Source organism: Ammodytes marinus (genome assembly GCF_949987685.1).
Source record: "Ammodytes marinus genome assembly, chromosome: 13".
In the NCBI taxonomy this organism is placed as follows: Eukaryota; Metazoa; Chordata; class Actinopteri; order Uranoscopiformes; family Ammodytidae; genus Ammodytes; species Ammodytes marinus.
Window position 1 is genome coordinate 9,488,907 of NC_137217.1, and position 24,663 is coordinate 9,513,569.

At 40.9% G+C, this 24,663-nt stretch overlaps 1 protein-coding gene across 1 annotated transcript in view; it reads left to right on the top strand.

The window, feature by feature from the left end:
- me1 (malic enzyme 1, NADP(+)-dependent, cytosolic) overlaps positions 1–23,864 on the top strand; it is a gene marked incomplete at its 5' end in the record, with an annotated part of 80,049 nt that extends 56,185 nt beyond the window's left edge. Inside the window, 9 exons of the mRNA XM_080040145.1 lie at positions 11,245–11,348; positions 20,480–20,589; positions 20,959–21,056; positions 21,199–21,312; positions 21,561–21,666; positions 21,911–22,053; positions 22,368–22,541; positions 22,771–22,869; positions 22,983–23,864. Of these exons, the coding sequence (XP_079896271.1) occupies positions 11,245–11,348; positions 20,480–20,589; positions 20,959–21,056; positions 21,199–21,312; positions 21,561–21,666; positions 21,911–22,053; positions 22,368–22,541; positions 22,771–22,869; positions 22,983–23,150 (1,116 nt within the window). The 3' untranslated portion in view covers positions 23,151–23,864. The remainder of the gene's footprint in view (positions 1–11,244; positions 11,349–20,479; positions 20,590–20,958; positions 21,057–21,198; positions 21,313–21,560; positions 21,667–21,910; positions 22,054–22,367; positions 22,542–22,770; positions 22,870–22,982) is intronic.
- Between the last annotated feature and the right edge of the window lie 799 nt (positions 23,865–24,663).

Here is a 24,663-nt window from a genome sequence, read left to right on the forward strand (position 1 = left end):
GTGGACATCTCTGCAGGGACAGAAGCACAAAAACACACACAGCTTGACAAAAAACAACCAAGTTTGCACCAAAGTCAAGCTTTTACTGCACCTTCCTATTAGCTAACTGGACTTTATCTGCCTGTGTATCCCTGAACTCACTAAAATGAGTCGAGGATATGATCCTGGACCGAAAACTGTTCATGTGTGATTGTGTGGGCTTTCAGCTTTCAAATGTCCGGTATCATTTACCTCAAACAGGTCCAGCCTATTCTTGATCTCTGGCCTCCTCCCACTGCTTCTTTGGAATTCTTTTTTTCAAATACTTCAGTCACATTTTTAACAATAAAGTTTCATGTTAAACTACTTACAATCTGTCATGGAATTGAAATACCAACCTTTAAAAGATGAGAATATAGTCAATTAATACGAGGTGACACAATGTTTAAATACAAAAATAGAACAGATCTTTAATGTTTGCAAACATGAGTCAAGACAACAATCAAGCAATGGGATTGTGTGAAATGACCACCGATAGGCAGTCAGACAGAGAAGTTATAGCAAAATCTAATTACGCACGAACCTCATCCTACGTAAATAGCTTTCAGGGTTGGAATAGTGAGACATAACAACCTTCACCATAAGGTCAGGTCAGAACTTTTGTTGATTAACTTCCGTTTATTTAGAGTCAAGATGGCATTAGTCTTATATAAACACATAATTATTATGACTGTAATAAAGAATTCCACAACATTCCCTTCTCTTTAAAATAAATAAATAACAAATATAATTATTCTAAAAAATGGTCTAATAATTAAAGGATAAACAAGTTTATATGGAAAAACAAAAGCGTATTAAAATTCTACATGATGGCCTGTGAGATTGTCCGCCAAGGCCTGAGTGGCCTTTCAGGTGTTTTATCCCCTTGACCAGTGTATTCAAAATAGACGGACAGAAATCACAGGTCATCATCACCTATACACATAGAAGCAAACCCACCCCCTCACAATTGGCAAAAGGAGGTCAAAAGAATTCTATGCACTAACTATACTTACTATAACAGAACTTATCATTTGGAAAAAAAACCTCATAGGTCGTTAGAGAGGAAAAAAAATTTTTTCAGACAGTTCTGTTTAACAAAAAATTAAACAGCTATGCTTAAAATATTTAAATCAAAAGTAATGTTATATGGCAGTATAATTCTAAACAAAACTAAATAAAATATTGTAAGAAAGAATTAATGTTAACTATTAAATGTAGATTAATATACCGTAAGGGTAATGTTAAGTTGCAGGATATAATTAAAGGTTAGCATAAATCAAGGCCTGGTGTTCAGGTGTCATTATTTCATTGTAGCCATTCTCATCGTGGGATGCAGAGGAACACCCACATGGCAGGATGTTTCTTCGGGCTCAGGAGTCAGCATGCTACCTGTGGGTATACGTTCCTGGTTCAGAGGTTCTAGAACATGACCCTTCGTAGGGGCGAACACCTTTACCGTGTGCCCTTGTTGTCATCCTTCCGGGATTTCTTTAGTCCTGTAGTCGTGGGTCTGCCTCAACCCTAGGCTTGAAGCATGCACATTCGGTAGAGTGGAGGCCTACGAGCTTCCTTCGGTCAAGAAGTGCAGCTGCTCAATGTCTGGGAGTGAGTCGGCCACATCCCAGGGATCAAAGGATTCTCGTCTGGGAGAACGGAGGAGAGCATATTGCTCCACCTTTCCTCCAACCACACTGGCTATCCATCTGTGTAGCAAGGCTCTCATGCAGGTAAGGGTACAAGTACAGAGACACAAGAAGGCACCAAACATGATTAGGAATGGAAAAAGAACTTGAAGGGCAACTGCTCCCCATGGGCCTAGCCTGTCCTGCAACCATTGTTCCTGAGACAAATTAGGCACTTTAAACAAAAAACTCTGTGAGTAAGTATTGAGGCCTGTTGTGTACCAGTACCTGTTAAAATCAAAAGGGAAAACTAAAACAAAATCATCATATTTTAGATCAAAGTTTTCTAAACAAATGTGTGAACACATTTTAACCAGATAAAAGGTGAAGTGAGCTAAAGAAAAAAAACAATACAATGGGTATTATTGTGTATCGCTATGGTGGCTTCCAGGTCGCAGGACTTTATCAAATTTAAACATTTTATCAATGTAGATCTTCTTTCTTCGGGCGGTCAGAGGTCCTAAACCTGTTGAAAGAGTGATTATCAATCTCTCCTTCCTCTCACACACATGCATGCACTCAATTTTGGTGTCCCATGGTCACTCAACCACACCAGCACACATACTCACTCATACCCACACACTCCCTTTCTCTCTCTCTCTGAAAGGAATCCAATGTTTAACACTGTTAGGGACACAATACATACTTTAAACAATAGTTTAAAATAGTTTTTTGAAGCCTAGTTAAAACAAATTGGTGCTATTTGTAAATAATTCATTTCTATTCTAGAAATTTAAAGCAACAGCAGAATCTGATGGGGTAACTCAAACTCTGCAGCTAGTCTCTCAATTAAAATATGCGGCTGCATCTTATTAAAAGCAGAAGAAAAGTCTGCAAATAACAGTCTAACATGAGATCCAGGCTTTTCTAAATGTTTATACATTGTATCTATAATAAAGAGCTTTGCATCATCTACACTTTTTCCAGTTTGATAAGCAAACTGTAATGGGTCAAGTTTTCCACTAACCAGAGACATGATTTCATTCTTAATTTGTTTACCTTAAGCTCTAAATGCAAACAGATACTGGCTCTCTGGATGCAAATTAAAAAGACAACACTGTTGAACCTAAACCATGACTTTGTGGTGCATTAATGGCTGGACTCAAGAACTTTCTGAAAATAATCTGAAGTGAACTTGAAAAGGTAGCTTCTTTGATATAAATATATTTTGTGGCGAAATGTGTTTACTCAGATGTAGCTCGTGTGCTTGTCTGTTTGAGAGGCTTCTTTGGCTGCTCTCAAGGTCTGCCACCTTATCTATTGTTTTTACTCACTGCCGTCTGTGACTGCATGTAGAAAGAAACCTTAGAATGAGTTACTCTCTCCTGTGTGTGTGAGACTATTTAACTGATAAAACACACATTGTAGAATCATAAAGTAAATGTTCCTTGCTTCTTTCACTAATCATGTGCATTTAAATGTCTAATAGTCAATAAGCTAATTATCTGAGTCAAAAGGAAACGTTTATTACAACCAAGTTGAAATGAAGGAAAACAACATTGATAATATCTCAAGATCATGCAACGTAAATAGTTTTAGGATACTTTCCAGAAGGAGTCCAAGGGTCAATCTCCTCTCATAATTGTAGGCACTGTATTGTATGTAAATGCTTCTCTGTATCTCATAATTTGTTCCTCAGCAACAGCTCTCTCTATAGAATCTCTGTGTCTGAGCCACTGCATAGGCAGCAGGAACAAGAAAATATAATAGATCTCAACATTACAGCTAATTTGCACAACAATTTATTTCGGCAATTAACTTTTTAACTTTTGGATTTACAAAATCAAAAACTATAGTCAACATTCAACAAAGATAATCAATTCTGACTCTGGTGGTAACATCTTGCTAGTCATATCTCACAGTTGTCTTATATTATCACTGCAAATAAGAGTGTTCAATTTCAACATCAAACAGCATATACTCTTTGAGGGGGTACTATCAACCAAAATAGACACTGTGGACCCATTTATTTCTACTGGCATTAGTGGGTCTTCAATAGGGGAAGAAGAAAGTTTAATTGTAGCTGCTTGAATTAAATTTGTATGGTCTGACCATTTTTTCCGCAGAAGTTACACTGTCCTTTTCTCCAATTGTTTCTGAAGTTATTGTTTTGTGAGTAGTGTGGGGAAGTGTGTGCTTTGCTCTGCCGGCTGATGTACTTTGGTTCTATCGCACTCACTCCTCCCTTTTTGATCCCTGACCCTCCTGCTGCATGCAAGTCTATCTCCCTTAGCGCTTGAACTGCAGCTGCTATGAAAAGTAATTCATCCTCTTTATTTCTACTTACATGTTGTATTGTAGCTTCTTCTATCTTCTGAGTTACTTTTGGGTATGAGGAAACAATAGGCACATCAATCATGGAAGACGGGAGCGGTAGGCCGGCCTCTATCAGAGTGGCCACAAGACTTTGTGGTGAGGGGAGGGGTACTCTGCCGTTTCACCCATTTGAATATCATGGCTTTAGCATTTTGTGTGGGATTTGATCCATGACACTGTTTTATCTTAACCATTTCCTCAGCTCTAGTTTTCAACGTAGTTTCAAGCAGTGGCACATGACGTGCACTTACATAATGCAACACATCTATTAATCAATTCTTTAAGTTCTTCAGAAACTCGACCATCCTTTCCTTTGCACACATTTGCACGTTCAGTACATTCATTCCCACTTCCATACAGTTCTGCGGTGTTAAACCATATTGCCACACATCTTCTTATTTTACCAAAATCTCCAGCTGGATCTCCATGTGGGCCATATACAGTTGAACTAGCAAGCGTATCTGAGGCAAAGGACCCCTCCATGGGCCACTTTCCACCTGTCTCTCCTTGTGTTCTAAGCGTCTGAAGGACGGTTTATACACTGGCATGAGGTAAACACTGTTGTGATAAGAGGCCCCAAGGGCAGGCATGGGTATGGAACGATAAGCTCCACCTATTGAACCATAGCAGAGATCAATGGTGGTATTTTTCTGTGTTGTGCTGCAAGTTACATATTGTTCGTATGTTCTCAAAGTTTTACCCAAGTCACATTTATGTGTAAGATAAACTAAATTTGGTCAAAACACGGGTGCCCTTCTTGTCTAGAAACAAACGTTGTTTTGGGAAACATTCTCCTGAGCTCTTATCAGCTCTGCTGAGAGGGAGAAAAGACTTATCTATTGCATTTTTCTGTCTGTAAGGAGAACGCAGTGAATTAGGAAAAGGTTGTAAAATAATTAAACAGTCAGTCTTAGTCATCAGTCAGTCCATGATCATGTATAAAGTTTGCTCTGCAGAGGCTTAACTAATTTTGAAAATTCTGAAGTCATTTAAAAATGATTATCCCTTTTTGGAAATCTGTGTGGCTTGGGAATAATAACATCCCGTCTTACACACTGTTATTTTTTAGAAAATTCTGCTCACAAACGATGCTATAGCGCGATATTAGAAGTACTTTTCTATCATTAAATAATTGTTTCGTAATTGTGTGTGTATAAAGAAAGCTCTCGTGGTTAAACCAACACTACTTTAGTCACTGCAGTCACTTGCTCGGCCTATAGCCGTGTTTTGGGTAAATGTTTTCACCTGCAAAGATAGGTATGTAAACATAGAGACCTGGATACAGTACAATACTCAGTTGTCTATCAAAACAAATTAGATATACTATACCATAATTAGCCAAAAATGTAATCACCTAGCGTGACACTAACAATTCTGGTGTAGACAATTCAGATGGGAAAATTAAGCATATAATAATAATATTACTGGACAGTGAGAGTCACTGCATGTTTGGTGCACCTCACCCTCCTGTGGACCCCTCTCTGTCTCTCCTCTCCGGCCAGTCAGTCTCCCACTCTCCCACTGCCTCTCTGCTCCTGGGACTGCAACTGCAGTCCATTCTCTGGTTGTTGTTCAGGACATTCCCTGCCCAGTGCAAGTTGTCCCAACACAGAATCAGCCATGTTGATGTTCCTGGTGTTTTAGCCACATCTGCTGGCTCTGCCTCTGCCCCGTCTTCCTGGTCCTCTTTAACCGCCTTTTCCATGTGTCCATAGGCATTCAGCTGGGCCATACAGAGGTTGTCCTTGTCACAGAGTTCACATTAGTTCTGTCATAAAAGGATCTCTTCTTTAGGCCAGTCATGTTGAACTGGACCCCATTTGAAATGGAATAAGGTGGTAGTTGGAAAATACTCATCTGGCAGATGCAGGGCTGGATCCAGGTGTAGATGTGGAAACAGCTTTAGTTCGTTGAGCTGGTTTTGGTCTGCAACCGGAGGTGTGAGAGAGGAGATTCTGCCAGGCCAGAGACGAGAGACCAGGTCTGGGATAATTGTCCTGTGAGGAGCTTAGCACACTTTGGTTAAAGTTATTTTACCTTTAAGCTAATCACTGTCTCTGTTCACTTTGCAACAAAGGCCTAACAAAAAAACTTTTATTTCTCTAAAATTTAAATAATTGCTAACTTAGTTTTTCTATCTTAATGAGCCTAAAGCTCACATTTCCTGGAAAGACCATATTCCTCCCATAAATTTACCAATGCACATGTATAGTGAGTCCCCATTCTTATCACACATTCTTTGCACAACATTCAAATTCAACTTCCAACTCCTTTTGTTTAAACGGACTGTTCCCTTTTTACAATAATATTGAATTTGAGAGAATGCAGTGGAGGACAGATCCAACAGAAGACACAGAGACCTTAAATAAACCACACACAATTAGTACTTGAAAATATTTTAACTATTTTAGAACGTTCTTAATTTTAGATTTATTTTAGCCAAATATTTTTTATGGATCCTACGCACTGTCCCTGACAGTAAAGATATCTTTGTGGTCCCGGACCACCTAGTGCCCGGCACTAGATAGAATAGTTTAACCCGGTTAAATCTATCCTATTCCTCGAGTTTGGTCCCTGACCCTAGTGCCCCTGGCGCTAGATAAAATAGTTTAACTTAGTTAAATCTATCCTATTTCTCGAGCCTGGCCCCTGGCCAGTATAATTTTGGTCCCTGACCCTAGTGCCCCTGGCGCTAGATAAAATAGTCTAACCTAGTTAAATCTATCTTATTTCTCGAGTTTGGTCCCTGACCCTAGTGCCCCTGGCGCTAGATAAAATAGTTTAACCTAGTTAAATCTATCCTATTTCTCGAGTTTGGCCCCTGGCCTGTATAATTTTGGTCCCTGACCCTAGTGCCCGGCACTAGATAAAATAGCTTAACCCGGTTAAATCTATTTTATTTCGTAAAAGCTCGTCAGCTAATGCGAATTAAAGACCCCTGGTCTTTAGTTTTTAGTTCAACTAATCAGCAGCTGTCCTAAACCAACTTGTAACTAAAGCTAGTCGTCCAACATACCCTAAGCTTACTTTTATAGTTTATAGTTTATTGACCCCTGGCCTTTAAAACTTTAATTAAACATTGTGTTCTCACCTTTTTAGTCTCTTTGAGTTCTTGGATGCCGTATCGGGAGATCCCCTGAAGCACATCTGCTTTAGGCGCCAACCTGCATCTCCTGAGGTCAGTTACGGTCCTCCGTGGGGAGAGGTTTAGGCTCCGGGACCCAGTCTCCGGCTGTGCACAGTTAACCTGTCAGAGGGTGCTTCAGGAAATCCTCGAGTTAGACATCCCGGACGAGCCCCCAAATTGTCATGGAATTGAAATACCAACCTTTAAAAGATGAGAATATAGTCAATTAATACGAGGTGACACAATGTTTAAATACAAAAATAGAACAGATCTTTAATGTTTGCAAACATGAGTCAAGACAACAATCAAGCAATGGGATTGTGTGAAATGACCACCGATAGGCAGTCAGACAGAGAAGTTATAGCAAAATCTAATTACGCACGAACCTCATCCTACGTAAATAGCTTTCAGGGTTGGAATAGTGAGACATAACAACCTTCACCATAAGGTCAGGTCAGAACTTTTGTTGATTAACTTCCGTTTATTTAGAGCAGTGGTTCTCAACCTTTTTTGAGCAAACGCCCCCCTAACCTTACCGAGATACTCTAGCGCCCCCCCCCCCCCCCAAAAAAAAAAAAACACAAACACTCACACACGCACACACACACACGCACTTTGATTGACGTTCCGGGCGAACAGAGAGTTGATGGTGGGCCGTCTTGAATGTTGATCCCTCAGAGACTTAAAGTAGGATGGATCTTTAGCTGATTTTTCGGGATGTTTTTTCACTAAATGTTCCTGTAGTCGCGAGGGTTTCATGGCCTCATTAGAGAACACCTGATCGCAGAGCAGGCACATTGGTAAAGTGGTGTTCATCGGTGACGGGATAAATCCATAACTAATGTAATTGGCATTGTACTGCCGGCACTTTTTCTTGCTATCCGCCATGTTTGTTTATGTTATGTTATTAAAGTTGAATATGTTACAATGAATTGTGTACGTTTTCATTGGTTGTTGAACTGTTATCCCGCGAACTAGCGCTCATGACGTGGCTGTGCTTTGCTGCTGTCATAGGGCTGCTGTACAGGGCTTCAGTGAGCCTCTCGCGGTGCACAGCGTTTAGTATATCGTCCCTCTCCAACATATGAGGGTTGTGTCTTTAACATGGTTCTGCTTGTGTGTTAGTTAACTCCATGCTTTGGCTGATTACTCTGTGTTTTCTCCACCTCAGAGACAATAGTTAGTTTAAGTTTGAATCTCGCTGCGCTAGCATTAACATTAGCAATATCAGTAAACGTCATTATACTAGTCTGTGATTGGCTGATTCCTCTGCCGCTAAGGCTTTGATTGGCTGGTTGTTCTGACTCAAAGACCTCTGATTGGCTGTCAATGCAGAGCCTTCTCTTTTCTAAGGCTATGACAGTCAGCAGACCGCAGAACATTGGAGAGAATAGTTAAAAAGAGGTCGAGGGGTTAGAAACATGAAAAGTTAAAATAGGCTGTTTATTTCAGGTAACCTATTTTTGCAGTCAAAAGATTTATAAGATTTTTAAGAAAGTTTAAAATATATTTATAAAAAAAAAAAAAAAATTATTAAAAAAAAAAAAAAAAAAAAGCTCTCGTGTCCCAGCCTGGTCCCAGCGCCCCCCTAGGTTGTACGAACGCCCCCCAGGGGGCGGTACCGCCCCCGTTGAGAAACCCTGATTTAGAGTCAAGATGGCATTAGTCTTATATAAACACATAATTATTATGACTGTAATAAAGAATTCCACAACAAATCCTTCTTCAAAAGTCCAGCCCAGGCAGTCAACTATAACTTTTTTTTATTTTCCTGAAGCCTAACACTCATCAGTTTGGAAACAGTTGCAACAGTGAAAATAGAGCTTCTGTGTCTCCAGCAAGCGTGAACTGTAAAGCCAACACACAAGGACTAATCCCCTCTGAGAGGTAAAGGGCTGCACAACACAAAGGACATCTTAGCCAATCAACGGTAGATTATCTGGGACAGAAAGACATCTCATGTCAACAGTTCAGGACAGTGTCAACGAGGTCAGCCCACTTTAAAACTCTCTCAGGAATATTCAAGTCACTTATAATGCCAATCAGCATCATACCTCAATATAAGGCACATTAGTTGCATGTGAAACTCCACTGCAGATTTGAACAATTCTAAAATAGCAATTTTTTCTTGCATGCTCTTGCATCAGCTTGTAAAATTATCACGCAAAAGTCGCTCAGATATCAGTCCAGTTCACTGTAGGATCACATGAAAAATGTGTTTTAGTTACAGTTGAACTGGGCCACCCCTAGCCTATTACTGCACGTTAAAAGCTTGCCAGGAAATGAGTTGTCAAATAAATATTGCCTTAAATAAACCTTTTCTGGCAACTCTTGACCCTGCCACGGAAAGGTGGCCACTGCCCTCTCCAAGCCACGCTCATGCTAGTGGCGCCCTCTAATTATCCATCTCCAAAGAAGTAAAGGTCGCCTGTCCCAACGAGGCATGGCGACACTCCGGATACAGTTCCCCACCGTTTGAGATCGAATTACTTGAAACTTGGAAGTTTACAGAGTGCACTGAGTTTAATCGTCCGAAATATGTCGCATTGGGACACAGCCATGGTATGTCAGGCAGGTGCATTAAAGATCTGACGAGAGATTAAAGAATGCCTCGACAACTATTGGAATGGATTGCCAAGAAAATATGTACAGTATATGTATTCATGCTCCCCAGAGGACAAAGCCTCCTTAATTTGCCTCACCTCTGATTTATCCTGAAGGTCCACCATGACGTTTAAGTTTTCATGTACCAAGTCAAATATATACTGTAGTTGATGGATTGCGACTCAATTCTGAACAGACATTCATGGTTTCAAACGTGTTTACCAATGAGTTTGATGATCCCCTGAATTTCTGTTGAGTACCACCATGAGGGTGACATTACATTTTTTTTGTTTCACTCCTTACTTCTTATCTCACTTATAAGACGTTACTCTCTTGACTTAACAACGTATCATCCACAATACAACCCTTTGCCAACCACTTTAAAAGTCTAAAGCACAATATGGCTGATATAAAGGATAAATTCGATGCACTTTCTAAATGTTTTTACGGTTTTGCATATAATAAATGATTGTTCTTTATTACCAGAAATACATACTACAATTCACTCATTCAGCCTTATTATCGTCAACTTTATTATCATGACTGTTACCCTAGAAACCGGTAAAAGGGATTGATATTACACTGAAAATGTGTATCAGATCTGTATGTTTTTTTGCACTGTGTGTGTGATCTGACGTGCCAGAAGGTGTTTCAATGCTGTGGGATCGCACACATGGTTCCCATTATAGCAGACGCGTAGGATCTGTGGACACAGGTGTGTGTATGTGTGCTGTATATATCGCTCATCTCTCTTTTAATTTTAACGTCCAGGAAATCATACACACAGACTGGTGGGTCTCATACATTCCCTGAGTGCTTCTGTTACTCCTAGTACAGAGGAGTATAGCCTACCCTATATTAATGCAGGGGATATATTGTAAGTTCTTTGTTCTTTTCTCTGGCCGTACTGCATCAATTAAGATCATTTAAAAGAATGTCCAATGTGTGTCATCATGACAACATGCTGGTGCTCTTTGAAACAATTCCTCAAGTAGATAGGAGGAGTAGTCACTAACCTGCACAGTTGCATAGTGCGGACTTAAAGACAAAAACATGAAGAGTAGATGGAACGTTAAAGCAATAGTACGTAACCTCTGTCGCCCCCATGAGGAATTCTGAGTAATTACAACAACACTGTCGGGACATCTACATGAGGTAAGCCTTTGGTGATCGCGCATGGATTTTATACCTCCTGCTGTATGTCCAGGTTTTTTCTTTGCGGTAAAATCAACTACTAAATCAACAAGTAAAACATTTATTGGGCGCGTCTAGGGAGCTCCTGACCTGACCCAGTGTCAGGGGGTGAAACTAATTTGTAAAAGCTGCCATCCTGAGAAATCTCCCGAGAGTTTTGTGGAGCTTATCAGGCTTAATCAACTTTGAGTCAACTTGTATGGAGATGGCTTGAATGTAACCAACATTCATTTAAATGAAAAAGTTATGCACTATAACTTTAATGACAAAATGTCCTGCCCTCCATCTCTGTTTTTGCAGGCGCTGCTGAAAGACCCTCTCTACATCGGGCTGAGACATAAGAGAGTGCGAGGCCAGGCCTATGATGACCTGCTGGATGAGTTTATGAAGGCTGTGTCGGACAGGTATGATCATATTCGCCTTCCATTCATCATTTGCCCACTTCCTTTACTCTGTCTGCTATTGCCATTTCGATACAGACGGCCCATGGGGCTGTTAAAAGAAATATGTTAAGCAGTTCAACATAGTCAGTGGATGCAGTGGGACACAGCCAAATCTTGTGGGATTGGAGGGTCTGGAACTTCAGTCACAGACAAATCGATGTTACCTTCTTTGGACAAAGTTTTGGTTTCCAAGCAGTGTCGGTCAAAACACGGCTTACCGGATGAATGGCAACAAGAGATTTATTGAAAAGTGATCAGACAGCCTCGGTAACCATCAGTACTATTGATTTCAATGGCATGATTCCCTACAGACAGATGGCTGAGACCACAGCTATTCAGACAGCAGCTGAACTGAAACACTGGGCATAATAATATTGTATATTTTGAAACTGTCCACATTGATCCGATTTGCTCATTGGTCCACAGAAATTGAGCTAGTAAAATCAGGGATGATAGGAGAGCCTTTGTGTTTGTTGTGAACAGGATTATGTAAAAAATATAATACTTGCTCATTCTGAAAATATCGAGCTAAACACAAAGAATGCAAAACTCAAACTTGTGATGTCATGACTCATGTTGAAATGCTAAACCCTGTTTTATTCAGAAAATGGTTCACAATGAGAGGTTGCCGTGGGTTGTTTGACTTGGAAGCCCAGCAAGGCTTTGGTATTCCATATCGTCACTCATTTGGTTTTCATCCAGGGATCTTATCTTCTCCCTCTTCCCTGAGATGAAATCAGGAGAGTCCTGCTGCTTCCCTGCAGGACTTCTGCCTCATGTGTTTACTGCAGGTCTGTATTTGATAAGACTGTTGTATTCCTTTTGACTTGCATGCACGTCGACACGTGTGTTTGTGTCCCCCTGTGTGCCATGGAGCCAGCCACACATGGGCCTGGTTAACACTGGTCCTAACCTAGAGAGACCTAGAGTCCAGAGGCAGAGTCCTGGGTCTGGGCCCCCTCCAGCTGGCAACAGGAATCCATGACTCTAATAACCGGGTGGCTTCTCAACTACAGGGAACAGCTATGCTTTTACCCCAAAGGAGCCAGATCGGCGGAAAATGAGTAATTATGGGCTCCAAGATTGAACGAATGATTACAGCTCTGCAGTCTTTCAAGTAATATTCACGTTTAGTTTTCTAAGAAGCTGCACAAAGGCCTAAAATACTTCAGATTGACTCGTCATCAATAAGCAGCAGAATTCTGAGGGGGGAATTTTTTTGTGGTGCAACCGATTGTTGGATAATCCGAAGATGTTGACTGCTGCTTTCGTCTGTTGGCAGAAATGAATTACACTTTAATCTGATTGCTCCTGCACACACCCACAGTAGGATAAACCAAGGCTCAGTGAAGGTTTTACAACTTTGAACTCTTTGAATTTCTGTCAGGGTGACACTTAACCTTCGTTTCATCACATAGAATCCCTAAATTATCTTTTTGGTCTGTGCATAATTCTCAAATCCTGCTGCATAAAGGTAATGAGATGAAACTGGAGGGATGTGCTGGAATCGACAAATCCACACAAGAGGTCATTGACAAAGAAACTTGCTCTTTTGGTCACGCAGTGTTTTTTACTTTTATTTACTTCAGTTTACTGTAGGCCTGCATATTCTTACTAAAACCTGTGCCTCAGCTGGAAACCTTTGGCAGAATATCTATCATATTGACAATGTCTTAGGCAGGTGCACACACTTCCTGCAGCCTCGTAGTCAGTGTGAGGTTGCCGGGAGACCAGCAGAAGTAACTTCACATGGCGAAGAAATAGTTTGGCTGCATAAAACCACAATTGTTGTTATAACACTTGAGTTTTGATACAGATTTAACAAATGAAACATACAATCCTAATTTGTGCTTTGGACAAAGGTAAACTAGCTTCCGCCATGTTTCCACCATTTCTCCATCATGATGACAGAACCATTCATGTCAGAAATGATTGTACAGTAGTTGATGGAACAGGCTCCAGGGTGTTCTCAATACAAATCTAAGTAGCATGCAAAGACTGCAGGAATGCCATCAACTATTTAAAACTCTTGGCACTGAGAGAATAAGAGAACATAGAGGCAGACCAACAGATGGATAGATGGATGGATGGATAGCTGGAGAGAAGAAGAAAGTAGAATGCGTCTTTGTCTTTAACGACGGCTCAGGGATTTGAGAAATAATGTGTGCTGAGAGATGCTGGCTCTCCGGAGAGCCAGACCGGGCTGGGGGGATTTATTAAGACTTCAGCCACGGAAGCCATGCAGCCCTGTAGGTATTGCGTTAACACACAGCCTGTGTGTGTGTACACAAACACACATATATGCACACAGGTTGGACAGCTGTGTTTGGACAGAGCACCCTTGTCTGTGACCTTATTTGCAGAGGTCCTCTCTGGCTCTGTAAAAGAATCACTTCATACCTTCTCCTCTCCTTCCAGTCACCCCCTCAGTGTTGGAAGTATATATGACACCCACCTACTTCCAGTGGAGATTTAGGTTACATCAAGTCTTAAAAGAAGCCAGACTGTGTTTCCTGAAGGAAGCTTGGTGACTCGTTAACTCCTCGTCCTACAGATTGGCCCAGACATATCGCCAAAACCCTACCCCTGATTTATCCACCACATGGGTCACTCCGTCTCATGCCTCGTGCTCTTTTTTCACACTATCACACATTCATTTCATTGTCACAAGCATGTATTCCTCGATATATTGTACTGGTTTCAAAATGAGTGTGAGAATTCCTGAAAGGCCTGTTCTTTTTCGTGCTACTTCCAGTATTATTTTAGCAAGTCATAAATCACAGCAAAATAAAAGCGTTAAGCACAAAGGAGCTCTGTGTTGTTCTGGTAGCATTTCTCAGATAGCTTAAACAGAGCCAGGGCAGGAAAGGTTAGCTTCTCTTCTGCAGGTGTCTTGTCTGCCTGTCTGGTTGAATTTTTGGTTTCCAGATGTCTCCAAAAATCGATGAAAAGAAAATTGTGTGAATGGATAATCAATGATGGGTGGTTGGCGTGCAGACAAAGGTTGCACTATTATGGAGCCTTTAAAGACCCCTGAATATTCTCAGTCAGCTTCTTACTTAGAATAAGTGACATGGTCTTACAGGAACAACAGCTTATCAGCCAAGGTTCGATCAGTTTTAGTTATTTCACATGGGATATTTTGGTCCGTGCTCTTTTCACTGGTTTGAAGTGAGCGGGCCTACGTTGGAAAACGGTGATGATGTAACCTATTTCTGTGCACCAATCTAGATTTGGCAATATTTAAATCAAAATGGGATGACTGTTGTGGGATTGTTTGCTTATGTTGCCAGGTAACTGTCAATCAAATCTGATCAAACCACACCCACAATGTCCAGATGAAACAGATAAGTTATGCGAGTTTGAGTTCAGTCATGAATACTTAAGATCATATAGAATTGAAAAATATTTAAAACAGAGTTTCCCAAGGCTTGGACCGGCAATTATTGATTTGTTGACCCCTTGAGGCTAGTAAACATGCTGTTAACACCAACATTTGAAGTTGACTGGTCAAAGTTGCCTATAGCCATATTCGTAAATGGTAATGCCTTTTATAGAGCCATTTATCTAAAGCACAAGGTTTTTGCTACTCTTTCACACACACACACACACACACACACACACACTGACATGCCAATGGCAGCATGCTACGACGCAGGGTGCTGGCCAGACCATTTCAACATGTGGACTGGAGGAGGTATGGAGAAATATTATAATAACGTTTCTGCCTGATAAATGTCCAGAGTCCTATATTAATTCTTCTTCTACATCTGTTTCTCTCTTCACCAATTTCAAGGCGAAACGTCTGTCTCTTCAGCTGCTAAATACTCCAAGATGTTCACTAGCTATAGTTGTTTACTTTGTCTGTCTTCTGTTTGGTGCTGACCAAGTAGTGTACTGTGGAGGTTTCGGAGCCTTTTCTTTGAAAGTATCTGAGTCCTCTGAATGAAAACTACCATATTAGAAGAGCAAGATTGAACCAAAACAGTACTGATGCAGGCCATAAAATACAATCATTAAAAGAGCTGAAAGACACTAAAATGCTCTACAAGACTAAGGGGAACCTCAGAGATTGGTAATAATTCCGTTTTCACATACAGATGCCAGTGTGATCGATTCAAAATTGATATTACCACTTTAAAGTACTAAGATGATCAGTAGTAGCCACAGAGAGGTAGGATACACTGTTTATTCTTAAGGCAACTTAAAGCTGTACTACAATACACACTGGGAAACTTGAGCAGCCATATCGGAATCAAGAGTTTTCACTGGCACTGTTCTACATCCTTAAGCAGGTGTAGGCAGGATCTTTCTTGCCCGTTGAATCATCGTAGTGACAGATTGAAGAGCTTTTCCCACCAGGTCCTTTTTGGTCTCACAGCTCACTGAACAGACACTGCTGTTGACAAAGCACTGGACAAAGAGAAGGATAACCATCCCACTGCCAAATCTCTCTCTCTCTCTGTCTCTCTCTCTGTCTCTGTCTCTGTCTCTGTCTCTGTCTCTATCTCTATCTCTATCTCTATCTCTGTCTCTATCTGTCTCTATCTATCTCTATCTCTATCTCTATCTCTATCTCTATCTCTATCTCTATCTCTATCTCTATCTCTATCTCTATCTCTATCTCTATCTCTATCTCTATCTCTATCTCTATCTCTATCTCTATCTCTATCTCTATCTCTATCTCTATCTCTATCTCTATCTCGCTCTCGCTCTCGCTCTCGCTCTCGCTCTATATATTTTCATAACAGCCAAGTGGGAACAAGAAAGTAGCAGTTTTGGCGAAGGTAGCCCTGAATTTTGTTTTGAGTCCTGAGTTATTCTGCGCTCATTACGAAATGTTATGCCACATAAAAGATTTAGAAACAAACCAATATGAATGATAAGAGTTAGGGTACACATGCCAAACATATTTCATGCCTATAAAGGTACATCTTTCTTCCCAGGGGCACAATTATTTTAGCTTGTATGCCATGATAATAGGTAAAATCGAGGTAAAAAAAAAAACTTTTACAATATTCTTTCCAAAAGCAATGTTTTCACCTTAACCTTTTTATGTTTTACTATTCCTGTGTTGCTACTAAAAATAATACCACACCCTTCAGTTATTTCCGAGCATTAGCATCCTACTGTGTAAAGTGTTCCTTAATGAACTTGGATGAATCATGTATTTACTGCCTGCCAATCCAAAACAACCTTAGGCCAAGGATCCATAATGCAAGTTCCCAGCTTTAACATCTGTGTATTTGTACCTTCAGTTTTTATTGTGTGAGAACAATCTCCTTCCAGATCCAGCCTTCTCCTCTGCTGCTCAGAGATGAATGTATTTTCTCTCAGCACTGTCTGGAGTATGGTCTGTGTTCTTCATCTTTTTGGGTGTGCCACGTCTTGCTTAGGTTACTGCCCCTTGATACTTCAGCTTTGATACCAAAAGCAAGTCCTGCTTTCTTTGTCAAGGGTATTTTTTATCATTAAGCTGGCCCAGGTGCATTGTCAGATTTTGGCATTCCATTCAGATGGCTGTCAAGTAAGGACAATAGACCTACATGCAGAATAGGGACGATGAACACAAATGGCCTCATAGAGTTTTGTTCTAGAAAAAGCACACACACAAACTCACACACGTTTGCGTGTGTTGTCAAAAACACTCCTTCTGTCCTTTTAGCTTCAGGCCATGGACCAAAGAGCTTCTTCTTCTTAAGAAGATGTTCCTTTCTTCCTGTCATGCCACAACCACAGATAGTCACTCTGTCGTTTTCGGTCAGTGGATGCCCATGGATATGCATGTGTTCACAGTTCAGTCTGAGATCTGTGCCAGGAGGCTGTGATCTTTCTGGGCTGGGCTGTCATTCTTAAATAGAATAATGAATTCAATATCTGATATTGTTTTCCACTCTAATTTGAAGCCTTCAAACCTAATCCTCGGTCTTAACTGAAAATACTTTCAGGATGTGAGTATTACTTAACGTCTGCAGGGGACTATAATACTCTCCCAAATCCAGCTCTGTGTGGACTCTGTGTGAACTGGTGTGACCCCTCTAGCAGCCAGTTGCACCAAAACCATACCAGAGGGCGCTGCACTGGCAGTGGGGCAAGGCCACATCTATCCTCGCCCGTCGCCTGTCTCCGTCTCCAAAAGCCCCAACACAATGAAAACTTTATAGCTCCCTTCTTAGCCTCGTTATTCATCCTCTTTGCGAAGGCTCTCAATTCTACCGCTCTCTGCTTTATAGAAAACACATTTCTCCCCCTCAACACTACTGTTGTGTTTGCAGTTCAGTCTGCCAGTCTCTGTATTGAAGATCAATGTATTGCAGTGTGGCAGAAGGAAGGATCACCAGTGACCCAGCTATGACACTCTCTCATCAGCACAATACATTTTTATTACAGCTGAATTCATGTGCTTCTCTTCCTACGTTTCTCTCCTGCCTCGCTTCCGCTCAGCAATCTTAAGCCGTTTAGCAGCCACTGTAGCAAGTGGTAAAACAGCTTTAGTGGATTTTACACTAACCATGTACGGTATGAGGTGTGGTTTTGTAAATATTTTAAAACTAACCGGAAAGAAAGAGAATTTGGAATAATATGAAGGACAAAGGAGAGCAAACAACATTAACTTTGAAAACGTATTTGATGGCGGAAGGATTTAACTTCCCCCTGTGGTTCCATTAACTTACAGGGTTGCAGGTTCTGGGGGCGGGGGTTTTAAGGGCAGCTCGGGCTGTTTGCCTGGCCTATGACTGAAACACGATCTCTCCTCTGGTGTTTTTAAAGGTCCCATATTATGCTAAATGCACTTTTTAAATGTGTTCCAACATATCCATGCGTCCACGGTGTGCCTAGAGACTGCCAAAATATCAAAAAAAATAACAATCTCTCCTTTTCTCACTCTCCCCTTTTCTGAAACCCCCACCCCTCCCCCCAAAAACACTCCAGTCAGAATTATCCCCTTTTCTGACCTCACAAACCGTAAAGCCAGAAGCTTCCACTGTGCAGCCCACACCCCTATTTCTTATTGGTCCACGGCCCTGACAGACAGAGGGCGAGGCGTATCTGGCTTCGCTTCCGGACAGGGGGCGGGGGGAGCTCAAAGATTGTATATTTACGAGGGGACCTGCAACTCTTTTTTAAAAAATAGGCCATTGTGAGATTAGCTGAACATCAGCATAGTACAATAAATTATCTGAAAGTTTTTTTCAGCAAACAATTAAAGAAAAACGTATTAGGGACCACTAAGACCATATAATATGGTGTATAATAGAACCGAAAAGTGTATAATATGGGAGCTTTAATACAAGTATTAGACAACCTCACCCTTTCCTCCCATTGTCTGTAGTTGGGAAGTAGACTTAATAAAAGTTATACTGCTAATCTACACTTTCAGACGCTCACATCTTTCAAAAGGCATTAGTGTACAGTATTTAACCCAATCTGCTCTCCTGCTTTTGTCATTTGTATTGCCAAAATGAACTTCCTAAACAAAATGTCTCTAGGCTTGTAGATCCCTTCAAGTTACCTGTCACTTGGCCTATAGCCCCTTCCCTAAATATGTTTTGTTCAATCAAGTCATACATTTCATTTTCATGTGCTGAAGGGTGCCCACGGAGATCTAATAAGAGCAATATCTGTAGCCAAAACCTGGAGCAAAGGTGAAAGGAATAGATTAAACAGGAATTGCAAACATTAGCATGTCCAGCTAACTAGCCTAGCCTACTGAAGTAACATAACTCAATTATCAAGGCCAAGGACATTTTCCATTAGCTAACCATATTGTGTGGAATAGTATGGCATAGTCTATGCTAAGCTAAGCAGCTCCATCAGTTTAAAGAAAAACATCAATTTGCTGTTACCCGTTAGGCCTATAACCTTTGTTATCCAAGATTGCGTTTAGTTGCCAACACACTGATTAGTGCCCCCAAGGTCTCATTGAAATTTGATTTGGATAAAATCGGCAGCTAAATGAATTGTAATGTAAATCTGTCTGAAATCAAGGACCCATCGTGTCAGAAAATGATTAATTTCTCTTGCAAAAACTAAAAGTTGGACAGGCCTAGCAACAGATTTCGGGGCCATGCTTACAGTCAACTATGCTACGAAAAGACAGGAAATAGTTGACTTTCATTGTGGTTAAGTTGCAAATAGGTATTTAATACTAAATATAACAACATTATGTGGGAATATAATCTCAATGCTGTACTGAATATTCATCAATCTGCCATTAGCTTTTCAGAGAGTGTTAACATGCACCCCTTCATCAGGTCATTCCTTCCTTTTTCTACAGCTTTCTTTAATCTTGGAGAGCAACAGCAGTCGCTATGCAAACATCCAGTAAATTCCTGAACAATTCTGAAACTCCATCTGTTGAAAGGCATGAGAACTTCTTTGCCGCTGATAAAACTAATTAATGCTGGCCCTATGGCTTATTTTCATTGTATTTTTTTTTCTATCTTATTGGCAAAGTCTTCCGTGCTGCTGTATGGATTGCGTGTGATGACTGGTTTGAGACGTGTCTTGTAAAGTTGAACAGTGTTGTTTAACTGGGAGACTGGGTGGGCCCTGTGTCCTTTATTTGGTGTTTTTGTGATTCTACTCCTTTGTGGAGATTTGACCTCCGCTCTCTGTTACTTAGTGTGAGGTGTTCTCGTAAAGTTGGTGAAAACAGGTGTCAGCTTGTCAAATGTCCATTTAACAAAGCGGGGTACAAAGCTCTGGGGCTTTCATTTTCACTTTAGCCACAGCTAACAAAAGAGAGTATCCCTCTCTAGTTTTTTAAAGATTCATGTCATGTTTATATCAGATAACTGAATTCAACTCATTGTTAAAACTTTGTGCACTAAGAACTCTCCATCACCTTTATTTATTCCTTGTGTAGTGTAGTGGGACAGTGCCCCCCTCAGGGCTGGAATAACGTATTTAAGAGCAGATGCCATTTTATCTACTTTAGGCATGTGTTTGAGTGTGTGCAAAAGTCTATTAAATGAACCTTCCTCTTGTAGATGACCAAAAGCTTGATTATTTCCTTTTAGTTCTCTTCTTCTGTCTATGCAAGTGTTCAGTTGGTTCAGTGGAAGTAAATGCAGCCCCTCTGTTTACAGGTATGGAATGGACTGTCTGATTCAATTTGAGGACTTTGCAAATGTTAATGCTTTCCGTCTGCTGAGCAAGTACCGCGACCAGTACTGCACCTTCAACGATGACATCCAAGGTACAGTAACTCAGCGTCAGACAGACACACACTCTAACTCGACTTGTGAATGCAATTGAGAGCTTAAGTCCTGCCCCACATCAAGGTAACCTTCTGTCCTGGAGCAGATGGTTACAGGGACTTCAGCTCTCAGGCCCAATCCTTTAGTCAGCTCTGTGTTTGCGTTGGTTTTCCCCGGGGCAATGGTTGCCTCCCTCATTTTTGAAAAATTTGATTAAATAAAAGTCTCAAATAGAAATTTATTTTTTCGAAATGTGTCTTTTCTTATCATTGGTGGTGCTAAGGTATGATTCAAAGTGAAATTCTGCTAGCAACATTAACTCAAGTGTCAAACATGACGTTTTAATGTTTCCCTATACTACTCCTCAGGTACTGCTGCAGTGGCGGTAGCTGGACTCCTGGCCGCTCTCCGCATGACCAAGAGCAAGATGTGTGACCACACCATCGTGTTCCAGGGTGCAGGGGAGGTAGGTGTAGAACACTAAAAGCAACACTCACCATGTGTGTCGATGCCACAAGAGGTCATCAGAAGATAACGGCAAATTGAGTTTCCCAAGTTTTGGAGTCAAATGTCTCTGCATTCATCCCCCCGTTTTGTCTTTCTCCCAGGCAGCGATGGGGATTGCTGAGCTGATCACCATGGCTATGGAGCGGGAGGGACTCGCTAAAGAAGAGTCTTTAAAAAAGATCTGGATGGTTGATTCCAAGGGGCTGATTGTCAAGGTACCCTGATCGAATACTGCAAACACGCACACACACACATCTACAAACACATGTACATGCGTAGATACTCTGATCAAGTGTAATCTGAACCTAATGAATGGTCCCACCAGGAAGTAAGAAAAACCCTTGTTTCCACCTTGTGATCCTAAAAACACTTTGCTTTAGCAGGACTAATGATGGTTTCCACTGATGGTCTCATGTCTTTTTAATGTCCTCCTCCTCTTTAACCACCCTCTCCTAATCCTTAGGGTCGTGGCAACCTGACTCATGAGAAGGAGAGGTTTGCTCATGAGCACCCACAGATGAGTCATCTGGAAGATGTGGTTCGGGAACTGAAACCCACGGCTATCATCGGTAAAACAACAAGCATTTGATATTTTCTCAAGAAATACAGTTAGCTTTTGATGAAACGTGTTAGAAAGTTTGTCAGTTACTATAGCATTACATAGATGACACTGATGTAGTCAATGTATTGAATAGTTCGAAGAAAGGACTGACGACATGAATTCAAAAGACTGAACTGCTTTGAAAAGCTACGAAAGAAGTGGAATGGAATGGAATGTTTCATTTGATGCACATTGATGAATTTGTGTCTCAGGTGTGGCTGCTATTTCCGGGGCCTTCACCGAGCAGATCATCACAGATATGGCTTCGTTCAATGAACGACCAATCATCTTTGCCCTCAGCAACCCCACCAGCAAAGCAGAATGCACTGCTGAGCAGTGTTACACACTCACACAGGTATACTCATTCAGCACAATCTTCATTGTAGTTACAGACAGGTGAAACATTTTAAGGAAAAACCTGATGAAATGAGTGAAGGAACACATTGATTTTAAATGCTTCCACACAGCTGCACTGCATGGTACAATTAAGCTATCAACCAAGGCTTCTGTTAATTGGATCAGAAATTTGGATTGAGAGCTCACGAAAAACAGAAGGGCAGGGGAATACTAGTACTAATAATAATAATAATAATAATAATAATAATAATAATAATAATAATAATAATAATAATAATAATAATAATAATATGGTAACACAATGTGCTGCAGGGGAGGGGCATCTTTGCCAGTGGCAGCCCATTTGACCCTGTCACTCTGCCTGATGGGAGGACTCTGTTCCCGGGTCAGGGAAACAACGCCTATATCTTCCCTGGTGTGGGCCTGGGTGTCACTGCCTGCGCCATCAGACATATCCCTGAGGAAATCTTCCTCATTGCAGCAGAGGTAACACACTGAGTACATTATATACACACACAATTTAAAAATATTATATGAACGAAGAATTCCTTGAAAAGTCAGTAGCTGTAAATAGAAATAGTAATTTTACCAGAGCACTGAAGCCTCTGTGATGTTATATTTTAATATCCATGATTCCTTCTCCCCTGTTGGTTCAAATGTCAATAATGATTTGATTCTACATTGTAACACGAGCCATGTGTTTTCCATTAAACAGACTCTTGCTCAGCTGGTGACGGAGAAGGACCTGGAAGAGGGACGACTGTATCCTCCCCTCAGCACTATCATGGAAGTCTCTCTCAAACTGGCTGTCAGGGTGAGAACGTACACAAAAACAGATATTATTAAATCTTGTGACTAAGTTTAGTTGAAAGGGAGCTTATGATACTGCAAAAACTTTTAAATTCTCCCCACACCTGTTCCACACAGATCATGGAGTATGCCTATGAGAACAACTTGGCTTCACTTCGCCCGGAGCCGTCCGACAAAGAAGCATATGTGCAATCACTTGCCTATACCACTGACTATGATGAGTTTGTGGTGGACTCGTACCGCTGGCCAGAGGATAGTATGACCGTGCAGTCATGCAAACTTTAATGCACTGGACAGAGAGATGGAATGAGCCCCGGGAAAGGGCCAAGGTAACTGCTGACGTGCAATATCTTCACAAGAGCTGGTGCTGGGATCTTATAGAGGCTGGGTGTAGACTTTTGTCATTAGTGTGATACTGTGAAATAAATGGTGATGGCACATGTAGGGTTATTGGACGTTATGTATTTGATGTCTCCCTCTACAGCAGCATGGTAGTTGCAAAATTCTGTGTTTTTGTTAATGGTTTTGATGAATGTAATTCAAGTCTGATTACTACATTTGTACTGAAAGAAGGAAAAGCTGCACTGAGTGTCAGACTTGGATATGAAGATGTTAGCATTTTTAAAGTAGCCTCCATGGAGTTTCTGACAGGAATCCTCTAGAATAGCACCAAGTAAGGCACACACACTTTTGTATCTTTTCTGTAGCTTCATCATGAGTGCAAGATATAAAGCACATACTGTTTGATTAGTCTCCTAGTGACACCTACCAACTTGATGAATGTGATACTTCGAGTGACCAACTTGGAAATGCCCAGCAACATGGTTCATAGATCAACTCTATGGTGCTCTAGTTCCCTCAAGAGGCCAACTTATGCCATTGCAATACAGTTAGCAGCTCTGCCCTACACACATTTGTTTGTTTGTATCTTTAAGTTGATTTCTATCTGCAGATGTTAACAGGAAACTCTGTAGAAAACGTTGAGAATATGTATCATGATACCAAGCAATCTCTATTATTAAAATTTTAATGAAATTATCAAAAAAATTGAAATGTATTGAAACCAACAAATACACACAAATACAATATGCCACAATAAAATCAGCAGGTGAAACAAACTGGTTTATGGTTCAGCTGTGTATTTTGTTGTTGTGCGATGTGTTCTGTCTTAAAGTGTGTATGGTTTTACATTAATGAATCAATCTGGCCAGACAGTCAGTACCAGAGGCCTTGGCTGGCCTGCTGCCCATTCCAGTCTGAAATCAATAGAGAGGCAACCCGACCAGTCAGCATTCAGTGCTGAGCGTCTCGCCCCAGGCAAAATATACAGAGACAAACATTTGTTTTTCTCACTTTCCCCTTTCATTTAGCCCTGGGCAACCGCTAACTGACCAGATGATCAATATGTCTCAATGTCAACACCATCCAGTGGTCAGCCATCTATGTAGAATGCAGAGCGCAGAAGAAAAACAGGTTCCAAAAATATTTGGAGCCCAATTGCACCGTTGTGGTTGAATAATTGTTGAGGGTCACTGAATTATACTGTGTTTTTTTTAACTGAAAGAAGAAACATTTTAATATAACAGGTGATTCCAAAAATGTATATAATCTGTTGTTTCTCCTCATTGAAGCACCTTGATAGTCACAGACAGGCTGGGTGACTGACAGCTGTAAGCCAACATCATGTTGAGCATATTTACAGTTTCACATTAAACGGCACCTTGCTGAGACCTTGTGATCAGTGTCAGTCAGTGCAGCCCCTGAGGGAGTGTTGCCTGCATCAGTCTGTCTACCCATC